The 23991-nt window shown below is 37.5% G+C and overlaps 1 protein-coding gene across 7 annotated transcripts in view; it reads right to left on the bottom strand.

Moving 5' to 3' along the window:
• Nucleotides 1-23991, bottom strand: part of MRTFA (myocardin related transcription factor A) — a 193120-nt gene that overhangs the window by 79724 nt on the left and 89405 nt on the right. For 2 of the 7 annotated variants that reach the window (XM_070506829.1, XM_070506826.1), the window contains exon 4: nt 6508-6702. The exons of 3 other annotated variants lie outside the window; for them this stretch is intronic. Coding sequence is in view for 2 of the 4 variants with exons in the window: in XM_044779318.2 (XP_044635253.1) it covers nt 11274-11319 (46 nt within the window). In the remaining 2 variants the exon portion in view is untranslated. Of the gene's footprint in view, nt 1-6507; nt 6703-11273; nt 11559-23991 lie in introns of those variants that run through there. 2 more of the 7 variants (XM_044779318.2, XM_014858967.3) reach the window with 2 other exon arrangements.

The following is a 23991-nucleotide window of genomic DNA, read 5'->3' as shown; positions in this document are numbered from 1 at the left end:
TTGTAAGAAATAATACAGAGATCCCATGTATCCTTTATCCAGTTCCCCCCAATGATAACATCTTGCAAAACTATAGTGCAACATTACAACCAGGACATTAACATTGATACTGTCAAAATATAGAACATTTCCATCACTACAAGGATCCCTCCTGTTGACCCTTTACAGCCACATTTACTTTCCTCCCAGCCCACCCCACCCTTAGCCCCTGACAACCAACAATGTGTTCTCCATATCTATAATTTTGTCATTTCAAGAGTGTTATACAAATGGAGTCACACAGCATGTAACCTTTTGAGATTGGCTTTTCCACTCAGAATAAGTCTCTGGAGAGTCATCTAGGGTGTTTTATGTATCAATAGTTTGGTCCTTAATTTTTTTAAATTGCTGAGTAGTATTCAATAACCTGCATTTTAAAGAATATTATATAAATGGTATCATTCAGTATGTACTCATTTGAGTCTGGCTTCTTACATTCAGCATAATGGTTTTGAATTTATCCATGTTTTTGAGTATATCAGTAATTTGTTCATTTTTATTGAAAGTAATTTTCCACTTTATGGATGCACCACAATTTATCCATTCACCTGTTGATGGACATCTAGGTTGTTTCCAGTTTGGGGCCATTAAGAATAAAGCTGCTATGAACCTTCATGTACAGATGTGCATACATGTTTCCATTTCTTTTGGGTAAAGACCTAGGGACAAGACTGCTGGGTTATATGGTAAACGTGTTTAACTTTATAAGAAATGCCAAGTTATTTTCCCAAGTGATTATACCATTTTACATTCCACCAGCAGTGTAAGAACTCCCATTGCTCCATATCCTTGTCAACACTTGGTACTGTCAGTCTTTTTAATTTCAATTATTCTAGTGGGTGTGTAGTGGTATCCCACTGTGGTTTTAATTTGCATTTCCCTGACGGCCAATGATATTGAGGATCTTTTCATGTGCTTATTGGCCATTCGTACATTTTTTTGAAGTGTCTGATCAAGTCTTTTCCCATTTTTTATTGGGTTGTCCTGTTATTGCTGAGTTTTAAGAGCTCTTTATATAGTCTAGATGCAAGCCCTTTGTCAGATATATGTATTGTAAATATTTTCTCCTACTCTATGGCTTGCCTTTTATTTTCTCAACAATGTCTCTCATTTTCTCAACAATGTACAAAGAGGAAAAAAATGTGTTTAAACTTGATAAAGTCCAATTTAAGAATCTTTCTTTTATAGTTCATGCTTTTTGTGTCCTTTAGCTTTTACATTTAGGTCTATGACCCATTTCAAGTGAATTTTTGTGTATGGTACGAGGTAAAGGTCAATGTTTCTTTTTGTTTTTTGTATACAGATAGCCAATTCTTCTAGCATTCTTTGTTTAAAAGGTTTCCTTTCCTGTTTTATAAGCTTTTATTTAAACCAGGGATAGAAAGAAAAACAAAATAACACTACTTTTAAATACTCAAAACCACTGCCATTTTGGCAGAACAGAAAATGCCCGCACCTTCTCCAGCACTTTCCACCTCAGAGAGCACAGGCCTGAGCATCAAGCCCCACTAGCTCACAGAAGTAGTAGTTTAACTACCAGACAACAAGTAAATGTCTTTTTCTGAAGCTATTACAGATGAGTTCACATAGAAGAGAAAGAAGAGAGTGAGCCCCGACCATTTTCACAAGATGCTGTGAGGTGTGTCAGTTGGTTATGTCACTCATAATTGTTCAGTATGGTTTCAACCAACATCAATAGAAGCAACTAAAATATGGCCTTCAGCAACACAGAGAGGTAGGATAGGAGGTACAAAGAATAGTGCTTTCAAAATCAGGACATGGGAAGTCCAAGTTATGGGATCTTAGGTAAGTCACTTAACATTCTTTTTTTTCTCCAGTGAGGAAGATTGGCCCTGAGCTATCTGTGCCAATCTTCCTCTATTTTTTGTACATGGGATGCCAACACTGCATGGCTTGATGAGTGGTGTGCGGGATCTGAACCTGCAAACCCCGGACTGCCAAAGCAGAGCATGCAAACTTAACCACTACGCCACCAGGCCGACCCCAAGTCACTTAACATTCTTAGTCCCCAGTGTTCATCGATAAAATGAAGGTTTTGCACCAGGTCATCTCTAAGATCCATTCCAATTAGACATTCTAGAATACCAAGAAGAAGCCTATTGATTCTTTCTTCCCAAAGTCAAGAAAAATAGCAAAAAAAAAAAGTGTCAAATTGTGAACATTTATCAAATCCAGAATACTGTACTATGAGCAAGTTTTCTTCTATATCTGTTTCTCATTTTTTCAAATGCTTCCACACTATTTAGACATCATATAATCTTTCCAACTACTGTATTCTCATCTTTCAATTTATGATTTTGACCAGTGCTTACTGCCCAGGAAATACACCAACAAATTCTATTTTATCTGTTCACCTCAAAAACAAAGTCATTAAAAATAAAATATCTGGGGGCTGGCCCCAGGGCCGAGTGGTTAAGTTCGCAAGTGCTGTGTCTGTGGCCCACGGTTGCATCAATTTGGATCCTGGGTTCAGACACAGCACCACTCATCAGGCCATGCTGAGGCAGTGTCCCACATGGCACAACCAGAGGCACTAACGACAAGAATATACAACTATGTACTGGGGGGGGAGGGGGGGACTTTTGGGAGAAGAAGAAGAAGAAAAAAGGAAGATTGGCAACAGCTGTTAGCTCAGGTGCCAATCTTGAAAAAAATAAATTAAATAAAATATCTGTGGGAACAATACTTCCCAACTTTAATATGCACCTGAGAATCTTATTAAAATTCAGATTCTGATTCTGCAGGTCTGAGGTGGAGTTTGAGATCATGCATTCCTAATAAGCTCCCAGGTGACACAAATGCTACTGGTCCTTGGAATACACTTTGAGTAGCAAGGTGTTAGAAGACTGAGGTCATAGTATCTGTTTGGATAGCCTAATTAATGTTAACACCATAAGTTTTCAATACTCTACACAACAAAATATTTTATAAATTAGTCTTACTTATGGCACTGATTTGAGAATATAATCTAATTGATTCTCAAGAGAATACACTAACACAATGGTTCAGAAAATCAAGGTTAATCTAATTAACATTTTAGTTCTTCAACATAAGCACTCCAAGTCCTACTTACAAGGCAAAGATAAGGCAATATGAATTTTAGCTTTCTGATAGAGTAGATGGATTGTTAAGAGGATTTTCACACCTATCCTAGGGTCAAAGAACAAAATATATTAGAGAAATGTACTTTCAAATCATTAAAATATTTTATACCAATGCCACTATTTTATGCCTAAGAGAACTCAGATTATTCCTAACCATCAAAAACAAAGAAATAACTTAGTATGGTTTTAGTTTCTTAAAAAACTTCCAAAAGGTTGAGCACACTGAGAGTAAGTTAGCGTGCACAGGAAGGATCTACAGCTCTTCCAAGAACATGGCCTAACACAAACACTGCAAAGATAAATTTCAATAAATCTTACAAAATAGAAACAAAGGCACAAGTGTAAAAGGGATTTACACAAACTAGACTGGTCAGAGAGAAGAGGTCAATGGGAAGGAGCGCCTCCTTACCGCGCACTGTTTGGTCAGCGGAGTGCTCTGACTGCAGAGCTCTCAAATCAATAGCTCTAGCTCCTAATCCAAGACTCAAACTTCCAGCCATTTTCTCCCTCTTTTAACCTACGTGTGTATGCACACACACATTATTTAATACGAGTTTTTATTTGAATACAAAAGAAATGTAAGCTTACGATAGAAAATTATAAAGATACAGGAAAACTCAAAGGAAGGAAAAAAATACACTATGAAATCCCACTACCCGGAGACAGCTATTATATTCTAGTGTATATCCTTACAGTCATTTTTTTTTAGGATTACACGGATAAATGGTAAACATTTTCCCACATTTTTACATAATCTATGACTACATTAGTATCCAATCACATGAATGTACCATAAGTTATTTAACCAATCTCCTACTGTTAAGATTTAGGTTGTTTCTGTTTGGTTTTGATTTTTCACTATTAAAAATAATACGCCACAACTAGAAGGACCCACAACGAAGAATATACAACTATGTTCCAGTGGGCTTTGGGGAGAAAAAGGAAAAAAATACAATCTTAAAAAAATAATAATAATAATACTGCTATGAGCATCTTTATATATAAATCTTACGTATCTTTTAAAATTTCCTTAGAACAAATTTCCAGAAATACTTCAAGGTTAAAGAAGAAACATATTTTTAAAAATTTTTATGAGTTGCCAAATATCAAGAGAGCTGTAGCAAGGTGTCAGAATATCCAAGGAAGAAATTTAAAACAATGATCTGCATCTAATAGTATTCAAAATCCCAACAACAAAAAACAAACCAACCACAATAACATCAAAAACATAAACCACTTAGTATGTGCCAGGAATTGTTATAAGCATTTTACATATATTAATTCATTTAATACTTACAACAATTTCCTGGGGTTGGTATTACTACCACTGCCATTATTATTATTATTTTACAGATGAAGTAACGGACAGGTTAAGTAATTTGCCCAAGGTCACATAGCTAGTTAGTGGCAGAGCTAAGAAACCTGGGTTCCGAAATCCATGATTAAACACTATTCCTACTATTCTCAAGCTTTTTGATATCAGGACTTCTTTACTCTCTTATAGTTATTGAGAACTTCAAAGGGCTTTCGTTTATGTGGGTTATATCTATGAACATTTATCACATAAGAAATTAAAACTGAAAACATTTAAAATATCTACTTCTTTAAAAAAAGCAATAAGCCCACTACATATTAACATAAATAACATATTTTTATGAAAAATAACGATTATTTTTTTAAACGAAAAAATAGTAAAAAGAGTACCATTGTTTTACCATTTTTGCAAATCTCTTTAGCATATAATTTACTAAAAGATGGCTGAATTTTCATACACGATACTGCGTTCAATCTGTGGAGATATTGTACATCATGCAGCTCTGGAAAACTACACTGTACACTCATGAAAGGACAACAGCAAATAATATTTTAGTATAAATATATAAAAAGTTTTCATCTCACACCCACTGAAAGGTCTCAGGGATGCCCAGAGCCCCAGACCGCTCTTTGAGAACCACTGCACTAGTTAGGGTAGTGCATGCTATACAGAATGGGTGAAAGGCATGGTCTCAGAAACATACTTGCTTAAAACATATTCCAAAGTTTTTTGTAAGTCATTTATTCAAGAATTATTATTAAGTGCATACTATGTGCCAGGTACCCTTATAAGTACTGGAAACACAGCAGAAAACAAAAGAGAGAAAAATCCCCCGCTTTGAGATATTTATATTCTAGTAGGGAGAGACAGCAGTAACCAATAACCAAACAAATCATGTGTTCTGTCAGATGGTAAGTGGTATGAAGAAAAATAAAAGATGTCACTGAGAAAGTGACATTTGAACAAAGATCTGAAGGATATGAAGGAGCAAGCCATGAGGCAACCCAGCAAAGAGTGCCCCAAGTAGAAGGAATAAAAAGTACAAAAGCCCTGAAACAGGAGTATTCCCTAAGATTTGCAGGGACAGCGAAGAGCCGGTACAGCTGGGACAGAATCAGTGAGAGAAGAGGTAAGGAGATGCAGTCAGAGAGTTACAGGGCTGGGGGCGGATCAGGCAGAACCTGGGAGGTACTCTAAAGACTTGGGTGTTTTCTGTGAATGGGAACCACCGGCAGGTTCTATGTGAGGAGGGATATGATCTGACTTTCATTTCAAATGGATCCATAAGTTAAGTAGCAATTATAGTAAAAAACCTGAATTTAAATATCTGTTTCATCTCACTATGTGTCCTGAAGCCTCTCTGAGCCTCAGGTTGCCCCTCTGTAAAATGTGAAGATACAGATACCTTAAAGAGTTGTTGTGAAGATCAAGTAAGATAACATACATAAAAACACTTTAAAATTATGACACACTACAAAAATTTCACTACTGAGTTTATTTTCACTATGTAATTGCCATGTATTCCTCTTTTCTAAGCCCTCCGTACTCACTCAACTGCCACCACCACCTCATTTATGTGACTCAGCCATGAGATTATGGATGCCCCAGACCCCTGACACCATGAGTTCAGCCTGATACTACCCTTTAGTTTGTTGAGAGTAACGCTGAGAAAGTTGTTTTCTGTTGTTAGTATTTTTTCCTTGTTATTATAAAGAAAATCTTTTCAAAAATAATGCATGTGGTAATCATAAAAGTAAAGTTCCAAAAAAAACAAGACTGTATGAGACTCATCTTTATTTAATTTGGCACTGTTGTAATAAAGCTAAAACTGTGGTTCATGGTCTTGACAGCTTGCCTCATCGAAAAGGAAACAAAAGGGGGGAAAAAAGATAGAGACAGGCAGATTAATTCAAATTCCTTTGATCTGGGTCCTAACTCTAAGGGGACCCCAGATAAATCAATGAGTCAGAAAAAGGGCAGTAAGATATAATCCAGAATACTGATGACACCAGCTGTCTGTCTGCCTACCTGTCTTCTGAGATCACCATCAAGGTATGAGATCATCCCCCAGGCCAGAGAAGGCAGGGCAAGATGGAGGTCCTCCAGAAATCATGGGGCCTGCAGCATCTGATTCCACTGCTCAGGGGCAGGAGGTGGACACCCCAGCACTGGTTTTTATCTCCACGTCTTAAGATGTGAGTCAGTCTGAGTAGTGATAGAAACCTGCAATGGAAAAACCCAAGGAAAACCAAGATCTCCGGGGAAAATTATAAACAATCTCATACATCAAAGTTCTCTGATGATTTCTTTGTATGTTACAGCAGAAAGACCACTCCATGGGAGTAAGGAAACAAATTGCCCTTCCATCTCTGCCACTAATTAATTATGTGACTTCAGGAAATAAATTTACCTCAAAAGGCCGATTTCTTTATGTAAATAAAGGAGAGAACAAGAAAATACCTAAGGTTTCCTTTAAGCTCTAAAATGTCTCAAATATAAACAAAAATATGTTTTTTAAAAGCCCACATTAATATTTAGAGTATGAAGAGATCCAAAGAGTAGGTATTGCTGAAGGTTCTAAAGTTTTCACCAGCTCTATAGACCCCCAAGTGATGTGAATGCAAAGAGAGGGCCCTCCTTTAAAGAGTTAACATATTACCAAAAAGAGCAAAAGCTGTCTGCCCACCATCTTATTCAATCTTATTTTTATTAATTACTACTTCCTTCTCTTCAACTCATACTATTATAAAATACACAGTTCAGAGGCAAACTGTAATGATGAGGGAACTAGAAGTTAAAGAAATATGCGGGAATTAAGTACATAGACATCAAGAGAGTAAATGGACTAAGGAAACACTTTTAAATTATCAATTATTAATTAATTAATATTTTTGAGTAGGTAGCATGAATGTGGTACAAAACATAAAATATTCAAAAGGTATATACGGTTAAAAGCAAACAAAAACATCTTCTAAGAGATAAATCAAAGAAGGCACTTAGAGGCCTTCAATGTATTCATTGTGTTCTATTTCTTAGGTTGGGTAATGGGTCCAGGGGTTTGTGGACTCCACATATTGCTGTAATATGTATTCTACAGATTCCTGCACATTTATGGGGTATCTCATAATGATAATAAACTTAAAAGAGAGCTCAACTGTTCTGTGGAACAAAAAGTTTCTTCCATCCCAAGCCCCCAGCTCTCCATCCTCCTTACCTGAGGTAGTCACTGTTACCAGTTTTTCATGGTCCTTCCAGAGATGTCCTATGCATAGATAAATAGATCCTCCCAGAGATACCCCATGCATAGGAAAGTAGGGGGAGTAGGGTGTGTTGGAGTGTGTGTATCTAGGTATGGTGTGTGTGCACGTGGGTGGGTGGGTATGTGTACATAGGCGCACAAGAGAGACAGAGAAAAAATAAACAGACTGCCTAACTGTGCCTCATTAAGATCAGATGTATGTCATAGGACCAAAACACACCTAGGGAACTGCTTCAATCCTTTTCTCTACAACAGAACTCTGTCCCACTGTGGCAGAGTTATGAACTAAGAAGAAGACTACACCGGCTAGATGCACAGACAGGGCCTGCCTGGTGAAAGCCTCAGCTATTAGCAGTCAAGAGCTGAGCCCCAGCACTGCTCTCTTCTAAAATATACCAGAGTCACTGCTGTGCCCTAATATTCCCTTAGTCTTAGCTTCCGAAATCCCAAATGTCCACCTCAGATAATTAGTTTTCTAATCACAATATCTTATATAGGTTTCCATAGTGGTGATAGATGCTTTAAATCCTCTAATCGTGGCTTGATCAGAACACAGATTTAGCAATACACATCAAAGGAAGACAGACTGGGCATACTGTACATCCTAAGATGTGAAAGAATTTCAATTTTGAAAGCCATGCTTTCAACAGCACCTGCTTTGGGCAAAGATTGGCTAAGATACAGGACAGTGGTTAGAGTATTTCTTAATGCGAGAACACATCGCAAAATATTTCGATAAAATCTTGATTGAAAAGGCTTATGCCTGTTTATTAGGGAAAGTATGCCAAACCAGATTTCTTCATTCATTCAAAAAAAAAACACCAAAGTTCTACCATGTGTCAGTCAATGTCAGGAGCCAATATACAGATGAATACATTGCTTCTGAGAAGCTAATAATCTAACTAGGGAAACATGTAAAAATGATAATTAGTCTACATTGGAAAGGTGGTCCTGCAGGAACAGAGAGGAAGAAAGGCTGACTCTATTGAGAGAGGTTTCACAGAAAGGTAGCAGCTGAACTGGATCTCAAGGGGTCAGTAAGAGACCACAGGTAGTGATGAGGATGAAAGTCTTTAAGTGTGAGTATGCCCCACCAAAATCTCCAAGCTCCAAATACTAAATGAAAACTATCAACAAATACACAATGTACTTTGCTATAATATTCAGTATCCTAAAGTTTAACTTAGGGTAAAGACTTTGCATCTTGAATCTTGTCTAAAGGGGTTTAATTACTTTAAAAAGCTTATTAAACAGAAGTTTCATCTATAAAGCATATACACTCATGCAGGTCGAAATATTTTATTGCTAGAAAACCTAGGGCTCACATAAATAGTCTAAAAGCTTTGACTTTTTAGAAAGAATGGTTGGCTTTTAGTTTATTAAGACTTCATAACAGATGCTTTTTCATCTCCTATCATAAACACAGCTGTCATATTACTGTTACAATCCAGCATAATGGCTACAGCTTTAGAAGAAAACAGTAACGATTTTACACAACCAACACATTATTAAAGTTTCAGAACACTTAGGAACCACAAGTACTAGAGAAATCAGTCTGCTATTACTCCTTCCTGTATCTAATTTTCTCTAATTTTACGAAAACAGGCAAAAGAAAGAGGTTCACATACATACTATTCTCTGCAGACCTTTCATTCTACCTGTATCCAAATTCTTGTCAATTTCATCCATAAGTGTCTACATACTATTATCCTTTGAAAGTTTTATGAAATAGCTGGTCCAACAGATGGGTGGCTAGCCCTACCCAACATATGCCATAGGAAAAATAGCTCTTAGGCAAGATAAGAAAATGTTAAGTCCCTTTCCCTTATCCAGCCATGAACAGTGAGACTCCCTTAGGGGAAAGCAAACAATCCTTTAACTTTTATTTTATTTATTTTTATTTTTTTAAAGATTGACACCTGAGCTAACATCTGTTGCCAAACTTCTTTTTCTTCCTCTTCTCCTTCTTCTTCTCCCCAAAGCGCCCCACTACATAGTTGTATGTTCTAGTTGTAGGTCCTTCTGGTTGTGCTATGTGGGACACCAATTCAACATGGCTTGATGAGTAGTGCCGTGTCCGCACCCAGGATCCAAACCGGCAAAACCCTGGGCGGCTGACGCGGAGCACGGAAACTTAACTGCTTGGCCACAGACCTGGCCTCCTTAACCTTTATTTTAAAAAGTTACTGGACTGAGATGATCTCTAAATAACAAGGTGATCAAAGAAAGGAGAGGGTTCAAATGCTAATGGCTACTCCTTAAGATAAAATATGCATTTGCCCACATACAGTAGAGAACTAGAATACAGAGCAGGAAAAAAATCCAAGTCAGTTTAATTGGGAGCTATTTTATCAAAGACAGATGGGAAACATTCAGATAAGCATACTATCTTGTTTAGAACACAAAGTACAACAGATCTGGGGGAGGAAAAGGAAACGCCACCTGGAACACATAGCATATATGAACAGAAAACTCAACTAATAAATGACTCATCATGGTCTTATTTGTAAAACCAGAAAGAAAAGAATGGTAGGGGTATCTTTCCTCTTTGACCCTTCCCTGTCCATAAAGCTTAACCTGATAGCATCTGATCCTGTCTTCAGATGGATATCAACACAAAATGAAGTGTTCCCCAAGGAGAACAGTAAGACCAATTCTGCCACAGACAGTATGTGCCAGAACCAAGAAGTCTCATCCTCCTTTGAATGAAGGCCAGTGGATAGGAAGAGGTCCCCAAATGCCACTTGTATGAATCTTTCAAGATATGGTCTGAAACAGGAAAACACTACAGACTACATTTTAGCAGAAGTCTAAAAATAACAAAAGAACATTCCCTATTTTTAGATATCTAACTTAAGTTTAAAAATACTAAAAGTAAAAGAAACCATTAAAAACAAAATGGAATTTAAAATGTTTTAAAAAACACTTTTGAATTGGGAAAACTGTTTTTAGAGACAGAATTTTAAAAATCTTATATTCTTTCTGTTGACTGCCTCTTTGCTCTAACTTTCCCATCTCCAAAACTTAGAGTTCCAATCCAATGTGTTATCAAGAGCATTTCCAAAGTACCAAAAGATGATATAGAATGGTTACACCACAAAAGAGAAAGAACAGCTAAGGAAAAATTTTAAAACACGCTTTCACAAAGAGACATAAAAATAGAGTGTAGATTAGTGATTAAAGACTGTAACGTATAAAACAGCAAAAGCAATTTAATTATCCTTCATCAAAAGCAGCACCACTGACAATAAAATACTTGATTAAAGAAGGCAAATTGGGTTTTTCTCTCACATAGGTCTCTCAGACTTAAGGCCAGTAAGTATCAATTCAAAGCTACGTCTGAATAACTTGAATTTATGATTAGAAAAAAATTGTTTTTTATAATAAAAACCTGAAAAAGCAGTATATTTACTGGACAATTGATGTTTACCCCCATCCATCTTCCTCCCCTTCTCCATCCAATCCTAGCACAAATACGCCAAACCTTTTTAAAGAAACCTATGGCAAATAGGATATGAAGAAATATGGGAATTACCGGACTGCACAGCCATCATTAACATCTCAGGCTCCAGCAGAGTCATGACAAAATCTTCTCAGAAACAACAGCCCACAAATAGAAAGAAGAAATTCAGTCACAGAAGAAAGATGCTGTCTTCAGAAGCTACCGAAGCTTTCATAAATTCAGTCTCGTGCCTTATGCTCAAATCAGACTGGGAGAACTCACTCCTCTTCTCAGTGCAGTTACCAATTTATCCACCCTTCAGGCAAGTCAAGATGGCACAGAGTTGAATTACTGCCGACAGGAAACCAAAAAGTGCTCAAGTTAAGACATATGAAGCGCGGTTAGAACAGTGAGTGAGCTCCTCCCCTTGCCATTCCTCTCTGGGGGAGGGGAGAGACCTACAGAGAGAGACCTTCAGAAAACAGATCAACTGCTTTTTTTTTTTTCCTCTTTTTTTAAGAAGACGAGATGAGGTTTTGTTCAAAACCTTAGTACAACAGACTCTGCTACTAATGCAGCTTAGAGTAACAGATTAAACACAATCCAAACAACTCAATCTTGTGAAAGAAACAGCCCAATTACTGACCCATTAATGGGAGGTGGGGATGGGGATTAGGCACATACACACACACAAATAAATATGTACAGTGAGTTAGTTTTCTGAAAAAGAGCTCCAACGGCTTTTCATTTGTGATATTTATAGATAACAGGCTAAGGAAGTTGAATATTTAACTACAGAAGCTCAACTATTTCTCCACCCCTACTCCAATTAAAATATCTGTTTCAAAAAGTCATCTGAATCCATTCCTGGACTGTAATCTGTCTTTCAGATCTGCCCATCCCCTGAAAAAGCCCCTTACTTGTGCCTGTGTAAGACATGCGATCTGTGCATAGACAGCTGTTATTTGACTTTTCTACAATGCTTTATGATCTTGCTGGATGTATGGAACACAGAAGACAGTTCCAATATATGCGAATTTCCCTTTCCTGATAAAGAAACCAACTCTTTTTCCACTAGCACAGAGCAGGAACTTCTGAATAAGAATGAACATGGGCATTTTACTTTCCATTGAAAAAAACAAAAACAAACTAAAATCCTTTCAAATTATAGCAATTTTCATTTATCCAAAATTAAAAGCTCATTCATTCCCTTTACAGTACTTTTTACTAACTGATATTCATAATAAGGATATTAAGATGCCTTAGCACATTTGACTGATTTTTAGATAGCTGAAAACTAGAAATCCATGTTTGGTATGTTTAGCTAGAATTCCTCCATCTTTCTGGTTATGTAGCAGTCTGTATCTTGAGAGCCTACTGCTGCAAACTCAGCCCAGCAAATGCCTTAATGATTACATAGTCAAACGAATGATAAATGAGAGCACTCAGAGACCTTAAAAGAGAAAATAATCTCAGAATGATTGAGAGCAATATTCTGTTATTAGAAAAGAGAAAGCAATGCAGATTTGGGGTGGGGGAGATTCTGTGGAGGAGAGAAAAACTTCCTTTCTTTCCCACTCCAAGAACATCTTGTTTAGAAGAAAAGCCAGAAAAGCTCTATATAGAACTGTGGGAATGACTCAACAGGCAACAGAGTGGCAGCCAGTGTGGGCTAAATGCTGCTCCAGGAAGACAGAAGCATTCTCACTGGCCCCTCTGGCAACCAAGCTCTCAAACTGCCATACGAAAAATGCATAAATTTCAACTCTCAGAAGACATGACAGTCTGGTCAGAGGTTAGCAACTAAAGGAAAAGCATCCCTCAAAGGTTGAGTCATTCCTGCGTCCCTATGTGGACCGTACAATTTGCTGTGTGAGGGTTTTTCAAGTGAAACAAGTTCTCACAGTTCTGTACCTCTGGGGAAATAAAATACAAATGATAAGATTCCTGCACAGAAGATCCTAGGAAGGGCAGAGAGCTGCTTCCCTGCTGCCCAAACTTCTCTCTGCTGTAGAAGAGGGCTCCGACGTCACAGCTGGCGATACGCCAGCCCCACGGACATACAGACAGTCACACGGTGGCGGTAACAATCACACATCACATTTCAAATCATCTGTTAACCTTTTCACAGCAATTCCATATCCATTATCTCATCTGTACTTTGGGATAAAATGAGCTAAAGAAAAGAAAAACAATCTTTAAAATAGAAATCTAAAAAATTAATCTTTAAAAAAGGAAACAACAAGCAACAATCTGACTACTGCTAAGCTTTTGCCTTTACCCTGAAGGATATCAGCACAGCAACAGAGTCACTGGGAAAAGTGGCTTTAAGTCAGGTTTCACACTTCTAAAAGTTTGACTCCTGTGGCAGCTTCAGTTCCACTATTTTCTGTGCAAAGGAGCAAAATTTCATAGACAGAAAACTAAAGTAGGCTTTGACAAGGTCTCTGCACAAGTAAACATGATTTTCAAGTTACTGGCACCAAGGAATGAAGAGTAATGATCTTAATTTGCAATAAAATGAAAGCTCTTTTACTTTTAATCATAACTCTTCAGTTAATCAACACAAATTGAATATGAGCCACAGTTTCTACTAACCTACTCTAGAGGGGCCTGATACTGCAGGATACCAATATAGTTTATTCACCAGGCTTTCTCACCCCTAAAGACTCCCAAAGGCCTTTAATGTTCATAACCAAGAGGAACTAGACAAGTTCTGATCCCACTTGACTTTCCTACTGGATTTGTCATAGCCTCCATGCTCTTCTTAAAACTTATTATTTCCTTGATTTTCTTAAAAATCCTACTTTCCTAACTCTTTGACCTTTCCTCTCAGAATCCTAAGTGGCTCTTCTTTCTTTGCCCCTCTCAGGGACACTCCTTTCCCCCTTTTATAGTCTCCCTGGGCTATCTCATCCTTTCTTGAGATTAACTATCACTTACAGACTGATCCATCGCTAGCTCTGACTTCACCTGTCAGCTACCAACCATGCATGTCTACCTGGCTATCTTAAACTCAATACGTTCAAAAGCAAACTTCCAGTATCATCACCCTGCACCAACCCCTCCAGATATACCGCTTCCATTTTCCTTATCTTAGGTAACAGTATTCAGGGCGCAAACCATAAATTTAGACTCCCCTCCCTCAGCCCTAAACATCTAAGCATAACTAATTATCTCCTAACATATTCCTCAAATCCATCCTTTCATTCCATCCCTATAGCCAGTGCTTTATTTCAGGTCCTTAATATTTCTTGCTTGGAGTATAGCAACAGCTTTTTAAAAACATTAGAGAAAAGTTCAAACATACACAAAGGTAGAAAGGAATGGCATAATAAGCTATTTAAGTAGCCTGCCACTTAGCTTCAGAATTTATCAACACACGGTCAAACTTTTTTCATCTATTCTACCCCACATACACAAAGTACCCAGCCAACACTGAATCACTGTGAAGGAAATTCTAGGCATCATCTAATTTCATCTTTATTCTGTATATCTAAAAGATAAGAACTAATTTTTTAATATAACAATACCATTATCACACCTAAATTTTTAAAAATCCCTTTATATCATCAACTATCAATGTTCAAATTTTCCCAACTGTCTCATAAATTTCCTAGACTTGATTTATTCAAATCAGCGTCCAACAGGGAAAACATGTTGTAGTTCATTGATGTGTCTCTTAAGTCTCAATCTATAGATTCCCCCTTCCTCTTTTTCTTTTGTTATAGCTTATTTGTTGAAGAAATCAGGTTGTTTCCCCACATTTTGGATTTTGCTAACTGTATCCCCATGGTGCCATTTAACATGCTGCTCTAACCCCTATACTTCCAATAAATTAGGAGTTAGATGCAGAGACTTGATCCAATTCAAGTAAAAGTTTTTCACAAGAATATTTCACAGGCGGTAGTGTGTACTTCAGTGATAGCTTCTTAACTGTGCTCCTTCTCTCCAGCCTTGCCTCTATTAAAAAAAATCCTTGCTACCAACTAATTATTATTTATTCTTCAAAACTTAGTTTAAGTGCAGCCTTCTCGAGAAACCCTTCCCTGATCCTGGCACTCTCCCCACCCTCCTTATTCCCTCCAGGGATAATGTTAAATACCCCTCATTTATGTTCCCCCAGAACCTGTGCCCACCTCTATTATTGCTCTTTACCAGATGGCTTAATGCCTCTGCATTAATAGATCTAGCACAGGGGCCAGGTTAAGTTCACGTGCTCCGCTTCAGTGGCCCAGGGTTTTGCTGGTTCGGATCCTGTGCACGGACATGGCACCACTCATCAGACCATGCTCAGGCGGCATCCCACGTGCCACAACCAGAAGGACCTACAACCAGAATATACAACTATGTGCTGGGGGGCTTTGGGGAGAAAAAGGAAAAATAAAATCTTTTTTAAAAAAAATAGATCTAGCACAGTGTCTGACATGTGACAGCATTCATAAAGGTACGCCAAATGGAATGGAAAGCTCTATTTACTGCAGAAAGTTCCAACAGCAGGGGAAAAGTTCATAACAACAAAAGAATCCCTACCTACCAAGAAGAGGCAGGGAGTCTGCTACAATTTTCACTGGAACACATGCTGAAGGTATTATAATTTAGGAAACTACATGAAGAAGACTAAAATTATCCATAACATTGAAGTACAGGGTTAACATAAATAAGGACATTCACAATAATACCCTCAGGAATATTAAGTGCTAATGACAATGAAAATGCCCGAATTGTAGGCAATGAATAGGAGAAACCAGAGGAACAGAGCCTAGCTTACCTACAAAACAGGCAATCCTTTAACCATCGAAAGCTGTCAACCTAAGAACTGATACCATTTTCTACGGTGGACTGTAGCATAGGCAGGTATACACAGAAATAACAAATGTCTTTTTGTGATCTCTGTGGGATTTCAGAAAACTGAAATGTAATCTAGTTCCTATGTCCATTTCTGATTTGGGTTCTCACAAGTGCATGCAGTTTACTGAGGTTTAGCTCTACAAAAATCTAATGATCATACTGAAATTTTACAGGCTCCAACCAGTTAAGTCTCTCTCCCAGAAACCTGGTATTGGGCAAAGTGAAAACACCCAAAAGACAACATAACCCAGTATCCAGGCAAGTCTCTACAGGTCCTGGGCAGCCTCCTTTTCCTATGACGACAATCTACTACTGATGAAAAACTCAGTCAACACCTGCAAAGCTGGAAGGATCCCACACTACCACAGGTAAGCTATTCCTTGGCCTCAGGATAGATGAAAGCTGTATTTTCAGCTAACTCTTCAAAGTACAGTAAATATTAAGGGCTGTAATGCCATAAAGATAAACAGCCAACTCATTCATACTGTGTGTCTGAAATATTGTCATTCTGCAGTATCAACGCCAATGGCAGCACAAAGACAAGGACGAAGCAGACTGACACTACCTCTGCCCTCAAGGGCCTTATAATAAAGTAGGGCAGAAAAATCTCTAACCAACAATTAAAGAAAGAAAAGAAAAAAATGAAGTGCTAAGTAAGAGCACAAACAATGAGCTAAACACATGTAAAAGCGGCAGCGATTAGTTCTGAAGGAGGATGGCGTGAGCTAGCTCTTAAAAAAAACAGGCACCAGAGTTTCCAAATTCCCAACTCCACAGACTTGTATATCCACGAATGACAAAACAATAAAGCCAAAAGAAGCATGGTCTCGACCTAATCCATCCCTTTATCCAGAGTATTGCACAGACAGTGAGAGACATATAAGAAACTCTTCCACAAATTCCCGACAAGTGGTTCCGAGTCTATTACTAGAGTACTTGTGGAAGAATCTTAAAAATAAAGTTTTAGTGGGCAAGGAAATGAACTGAATGGTCAAAACCAACGAAATACCCACTAGCTACGAACATCTAGGGAAAGGTTCTTCCTTACTAGTTATCAAAGAAATACAAATTCAAGTGAAAACATTTCATCTATCACATTAGCAAAGTCTCTTACAAATGAGACTAGCAATGCTAGTAAGTGACCCAGGCACTCATACAGGGTGAGAGAAGCAAAAATTGGTAGGCCACTTTGGAATGGAATTGGACAAGGTATTTCTCAGGAACCTCCATTCTTAACGAGGCCCACAAAGGCTGCGTGATCTGGTCCCTAACTATCTCCTTACCCCACATCACCTTCTCTCACTCCCCCACTGACACACTGGTATTCTTTCAGTTCTTTTGTGCCAAGTTTTCCCCAATGACCCTTGCCTGTGCTTGTGTCCTTTCCCCTTTCCCCCAGCCTTCACACACTATTTCCTCTTTGCTTTGTTTGGCCAACCACTGAATGAGCTTGGGCTGTCAGCTTAAATGACTCTCACTCAGAGAGGCCTTTCCTGACCAGTACCTCCACCTAAAGTAGAACTATCACTATTAGATTCGCTATTCTGTTTGAACAACTTGTGTTTTTTTTCCCCAAAGCACTTACCAAAGTTTGTAACTATGAGTTGCCTTGTATAACTCTTTGTTTAATCTTTCTTTCACTAACTGTAAATCACATGACAATGAAAACTTTATCTGACTTCCTCCTTACTGTCTCTCCAATACTTAGCATACAGATGGTGCTGAATAGTCACTGAATAAATTTTTCAACATTAAAATGGTCAAATTCTTTAAGCGAATATTTCCACTTCTCTGGAAATAATGCAAAATGAAGAAAAGGCTTTAAAAGATGTTCATCCAAATATTAGTATAACTTTGAAAAATAGGAAATAATTCAAATATATAATCAGGGAGAAATTAAATAAATGATGGTATGGAATGGAATGTTATACACCCATTAAAAAGGCTACGTTATAAAAATATTTCAATGACATATGGAAAATCTTAAGCTACAATGCTAAATGAAAAAAGCATAGCATTAGCTCAGTTATTTTTAAAACATACATTTTAGAAGACTGCAGGCAAGTAAAACATATGCTAATAGCAATTTTCTCTAGGAGATAGGATCCAATGGGAGGTTTTTTCACTTTTTATTTTTTTTAAGAGGGAGATTCTATCTGTTATCTGTTCTCCAGGAGCCTAGCACAACATTTGATGAATACATAAGAATGGGAAATTCATTATTTCTGAGCGCTGAGATAAAGCAGGTTGTGAAATCTCTCAGCCACATTATAAACAGAATCACTTAATGAACTGACATGCTTAAGATTTGGGCATTTTTACATTGACTGGGAGACCTCATCTAGAAAATCCTCAACAACCAGGCTTCCTGAGGAACATAAGTAACAAATCTCTTTCCTTTCCTGAAGAAAATACTGTAATTTGGATCAGCAACTGCCCACTCAAATTTTTACTTCTTCCAGAAGTTAATTAGTACCTCCTGTGCAACACTGAAGCATGAAAGAATACAGTGCATACCCTTAGAGAAAAAGAATATATTATCTGCCCTTTCTTCTACAGGCTATACATGTGGAAAACAAATCAGCACTTCCTAAGTTTTACTCAAAGGATGAGAAAAGCCTATGAAGGGGGAAAGAGTATGTCATTTTAACTCTCATTCTCTCTTGCTTATTTCTCTTTACATAACTCTTCCCACCCCACACAGCATAGCAGGTAACAGACACATACAAACTGTATCTGTTGTTTCTTTCAGAAAAACATATGGGATCAGCAACAACAGTTAGAAAATGAAATTTTTTAAAAGAATAACACAACAGCATTAAAATATATGAAACCTCTAAAAATAAATCTAACAAACTACAGAGAAAATTATAAAATTTCATTGGGAGACCTTATAGAAAATCTAAATAAATGGAGATATATACCATGTTCACGGTATAATATTCTAAAGATGTTAATTCTCCCTAAATTGGCTTATTTGATTTAATGCAATCCCAATCAGAATCCCACAGTAGTTTTAAAATTCATATGGTAATGGAGAGGACAAAGAATAAGGCAAGAAACACACTCTTGGAAAAAGAAAAACGTGGGAGGACTTACTTCTCCCAATATAACAGGGCTTATTACAGTTATCATAATTAAGACTGTGAGGTACTGGTGCAGGTATAGACAAATAGTGAGAATGGAAGCAAACAGTGAGCTCAGAAAGACACCCACACACAAGGTAAGTCCTTGATATGCAAAAGAGGGAGGTCTGCTGATGGCTGGGGAAACAAGAGTATTTTCAAGAAATGAGAATCCACTTGGAAAAAAAAACTAAATTGGGCCTTACCTTAATCCCACACAAAAAACTAAGACACAAAACTCATAACTATAAAAGACTCATAAATCAAGTACATTAAACTTAGAAACTCTCAATCAAAAGGCACCAAAAGAGAATGATAAAGATAAATCAGAGTGGGAGAAGATATCTGCAACACATTTAAGCAACAACAAACCAGTGTTTAGAATATACAAAGAATTCCTATTAGTCAACAAGAAAACAATATAGTAGGAAGAAGAGGCAAAGAGGAAATCCAAAGGGCCAAGAAATATAAGAAGAGAGGTTCAACCTCACTGAAAAACCTTAAAATGAAAATCAAGAATGTCATAAGAAACCTTTATATAATCAGCAGAGTAGTAAACATTAAAAAGCTAACAATTCCAAGTTTTGACAAGGATATGAAGCAGTGGAAACTTCCATATACTGCTACAGAGGACATAAGCTGGTACAACCGCTTTGGAAAACAGTTTATTAACTAGTAATTTTATATTACTAATGAACCCATGTACCAGGATACACGAGGAACATTCAGAGTAACACTGCAATAGCCTAAACCTGGAAAGGACCCAAATGTTCACGAGAAGAATGAATTTTTTTTTAAATTACAGAATAATTTTCTTTGGGAGCATGCACTGTAAGTAATGAAAATGGATGAACTCAAGCTATATACATGAATGAAAACCACACATGTTGAACAAAAGAAGAATACAGAATCATTCTATTCATATAAATGTCAACTAAATTATATTGTTCATGAATAAATATATAATTGGTAAAAAAAATTATTTTCAAGAAGTTAGAATATGGTCGCTCCTAGGAAGAAGAGATGGGGCTGTGATCATAGAGGAGCATGTGGAGACATCCTTGGGGCTCACAAAGAGCTGCTGCTGAGCTGAGCATTACACAGCTCTTTGCTTTATGGTTATGCTGTAAACTACCTTTTGATTTACGTACTTTTCTGTATATATGTTATTATTTCCCTCCCAAAAAAGAAAAAGGACTTGAATGGTAAAATATACATCACCAATCTAATTTCAAGGGGATGATTAGTATAAGAAGCTTTTTCAATTTTGCAGACATAATTTCAAATGTTCTGTTCCATTGTTCTCTAAGGATATTCATATCTATTGAGTCCTAAACAATCTGTGATTCAAAAATGAACATTCCTATAGGTGTAAATATAAGCAGTTTTTTGTGGGTGATATTTCAAGTTTTTATTCATTCAATCATTGGGCTGGAGAAAGGCACTTTCTCAATAACGAGATCCCCTTCAAAACGCAAAAATTCAAGTCATTCAAAGGTCTCATCAGCTTTAATATCCAAGCACAAATTTGTTAACCAGAACACAAGAAGTGCAGGATAGCTATTCAGGGGATGGCTAGGAAGGGAGACCACGCAGAGAAGGGGAAAGCTAAATAAATCTCACCATTTTCAACAACACTGCCTGGTATTCAACCTCTATCCATGAACCAAAAACTAATCCCCCATAAACAAATCACTAGCCCCAAATCTGGTTTGCAGTACCCAAAATGGGAAGGAAAAACAAAAGAAATTTGATATTGATTAGCTCTGATAAAAGAGCTAATGATTTGTTCACTAAAGCAACAGGAGGGAAGGAGGCAAATCTGATAGCTGTGGTACAACTTCTTTATAACCTTCAATGTTTTCCGCAGTCTCATGTACTATAGGCACTTTATAAATATCTGCTGAATACTAATTTCCAGAGTGGCCACAGCAGTGAACAGTAGTAGGATTGCAGGAAGGTACGAATGACTGTCCTGAAATAAAATTTAATTTAAAAGTCAAGGACAAAATAAAAGGTTAAGAATCCCCCAAATATCACCGTTCTCTTGGAAACCTTTATGAACTTGTTGCCCATTAATTTATCTAACTTTTGTCTGCAATGCCTTCTGAGTAATGCATTCCATGTAACTACTATTTGCTGTATCTTAAATCTATAATTCCCAAACTTCAAGAGGCACACCTCTTACATATAAGCAAGTCCTCAACTTATAAATGGATTATATTCCAAAAGCTCATAATAGGATCATTTGGAATATGGAATGCACTTTCCCACAGAAGCCATGAAATATGATTATGGCAAAATTCCCAGGCTTTCCCACAAAAGCCTATAGGATAACTGGAATGTAATATATTTACAATGAGAAAAAGAGGCAAACCAGCATGTCAGCTCCTATTCTAGAGGCTCCTGAAAATAGGCTTTATGCAGTCTCAGCCAGTTCTGAAACTCATTCATACTTAAAAGACTGATATCAGATTAATATGAAGGGATGGATATGTAAGGAAAAGACAGCCAAAGAGCACTACATCATTAAAGGAAGAAGCAAAGTGAAACTTAAATTTTCCATTATGATACATCCATTCCATGTGTGCCAGAACTCCTTTAGCTGGAGCCAAAGAGGATGGGGTTAGATCATTAGAGAGGTTTTTCCAGGCTTCTCCAAGCCCAGGCTGGACAGGATCCACAGGTAGACCAATTTTATCTTTTAGACCTAAGTGCTCAGCCTAGAAGAAGACAGAGGAATAATACTTAAAAATCCACCTTGAAACTTCTCTACCAACTTTTTCCAATTAGGGTTAACGAAAGGCATCTCCTCCCAATAGCGCTCCAACATCCTTTGTTTAGGAAATAGAGGTATGAGGACCTTGGCTGCCTACTGCCCCACAGACCCTTGCTAAATCACTGAATTTCTATATAAGATATGTTTCTAAATGAAACAGATCTGACGAAGTAAATTTCTCACTCCACCATTTTAACACACAGTACACCTTTTATGAAAAATGACCTCCTCTAACTCTAGGATTACTCTGCTCTAGAACTCTACTCTATCCAATTTCACAATCTTCTCTGGGATTTTCCATTTCTGCTTTTATCTTTACCTCTCTATAAATAATCATGCAAAGAAGACCTAGCATAAAATAGAACAATTATTTTCTTAGCGGTAAATCCAGCCTCTTTCCCCCATTGACAAGAAGCAGCATTACAGTACAAATAGAAGACCCTATTATGGCCAGGAAAACCCTGCAACTAGACACTAACAGTATTGCCCCGTGCAGACATTCACCTGACGGCTGCTGGAATAAAAAAGAAAATAAATGTGTTTCATCAGGGAAACAGTGCTTGGCAACTTTCTAGTCCTCCTAACCTGATAGCATTTCCTATCTTCTCTCTATAATAACAGAATCTAATTTTGACAGTTACTTTAGTGATTTTTGCTAAGCAATTAGTATGTCTGGTCGCTGGCATACACTCTATCATATAAGGCATTTTTCTGTCGTCACTAAACTTCTTATAAAGTATTTCTTTATTAAGCCCCTCTCCCTGCTTTCAGCAGTGTTCTAATACCAGTATTTCATCCCTGTTTCCTTTCTAACGTTGAACACAATTTCATTTTCTTGGGTTTCTCTTCTCCAGGCAAAATGATAATTATGTTGTCTGTTGGTTTCAAGCATCCATATTCCCTTATAAGCATGATCCCAATTAATCAGTTTGGAGCTCCTGGCAGTTAGGAAACCATCCTAGCAACTGAAAAGGTTGGCGCAGACACAGCTCAAACTCAAGGAGACAGATCATCTGGATCAGAAGTTTTCAACTTGCGCTCTTTCGAAAGCTACCTGAGGGGCAGGAAGAATGCCAAGCAAGTGGGGGTCTGGCTCCTCCATTCAGGTTTCATTCAACCAAAGCAACTGTTTTACACATTGGGCTTACATATGAAATTTCAAATTTATAGAGATCTTCAACTTAAAAAAATAGCTAAAACTTCTGGTCTAAATATGCTATCACTAAAAAAGAGAATAAAATACTTCACCTATGCAGGGCTGGACTCAGAAAGCCTTCCTTCCAAATAATCTAAATCCTGAATTAAACAAGGCTTTTTCTTTTTTCTGGCCAGCAACAGAGTCAACGATCATTTTCTTTTCTTAATTGCTTAAATCTAAGAAGTCACTATTTCAGTGAGTTAATAGTTCAGTTTCATCATTCATTCATTTGCCCATACATTCAAGCAAACATTTATCAAACACTTGATTCTAAGACCTTGCTACTCAAAGTGTAGTCCTCAGACCAAAAGTACTGGCATCACCTGGATGCTGGTTAGAAAAGAACCTCAGGGGCTGGCCCCGTGGCCGAGTGGTTAAGTTCGCGCGCTCCGCTGCAGGCGGCCCAGTGTTTCGTCGGTTCGAATCCTGGGCGCGGACATGGCACTGCTCGTCAGACCACGCTGAGGCAGCGTCCCACATGCCACAACTAGAGGAACCCACAACGAAGAATACACAACTATGTACCGGGGGGCTTTGGGGAGAAAAAGGAAAAAATAAAATCTTTAAAAAAAAAAAAAAAGAAAGAAAGAAAAGAACCTCAGGCCTCACCCAGATCTACAGAATCAGAATCTGCCTTTAACAAGCACCCTAGTTGATTCATTAGCCCACAAAAGTTTTTCGCTAGGCACTAAGGATACCACATAAATAAGACAGACACAATCCCTGCCTTCACAAAGCTTGTCATTTGTCAAATATAATAACAAATAAGTAGATAATTATCACAGGGTACTTCAGAAAAACAGTGAAAGAGCAAACTCCTAAGCCAAGCTGGGAGTCTGAGGAAGAAGTTCTGAAGGA

Source organism: Equus asinus, chromosome 4 (assembly GCF_041296235.1).
Source record: "Equus asinus isolate D_3611 breed Donkey chromosome 4, EquAss-T2T_v2, whole genome shotgun sequence".
NCBI lineage: Eukaryota > Metazoa > Chordata > Mammalia > Perissodactyla > Equidae > Equus > Equus asinus.
Note: the sequence above shows the minus strand (reverse complement) of the source record. Positions and strands in the feature narration are given on the sequence as shown.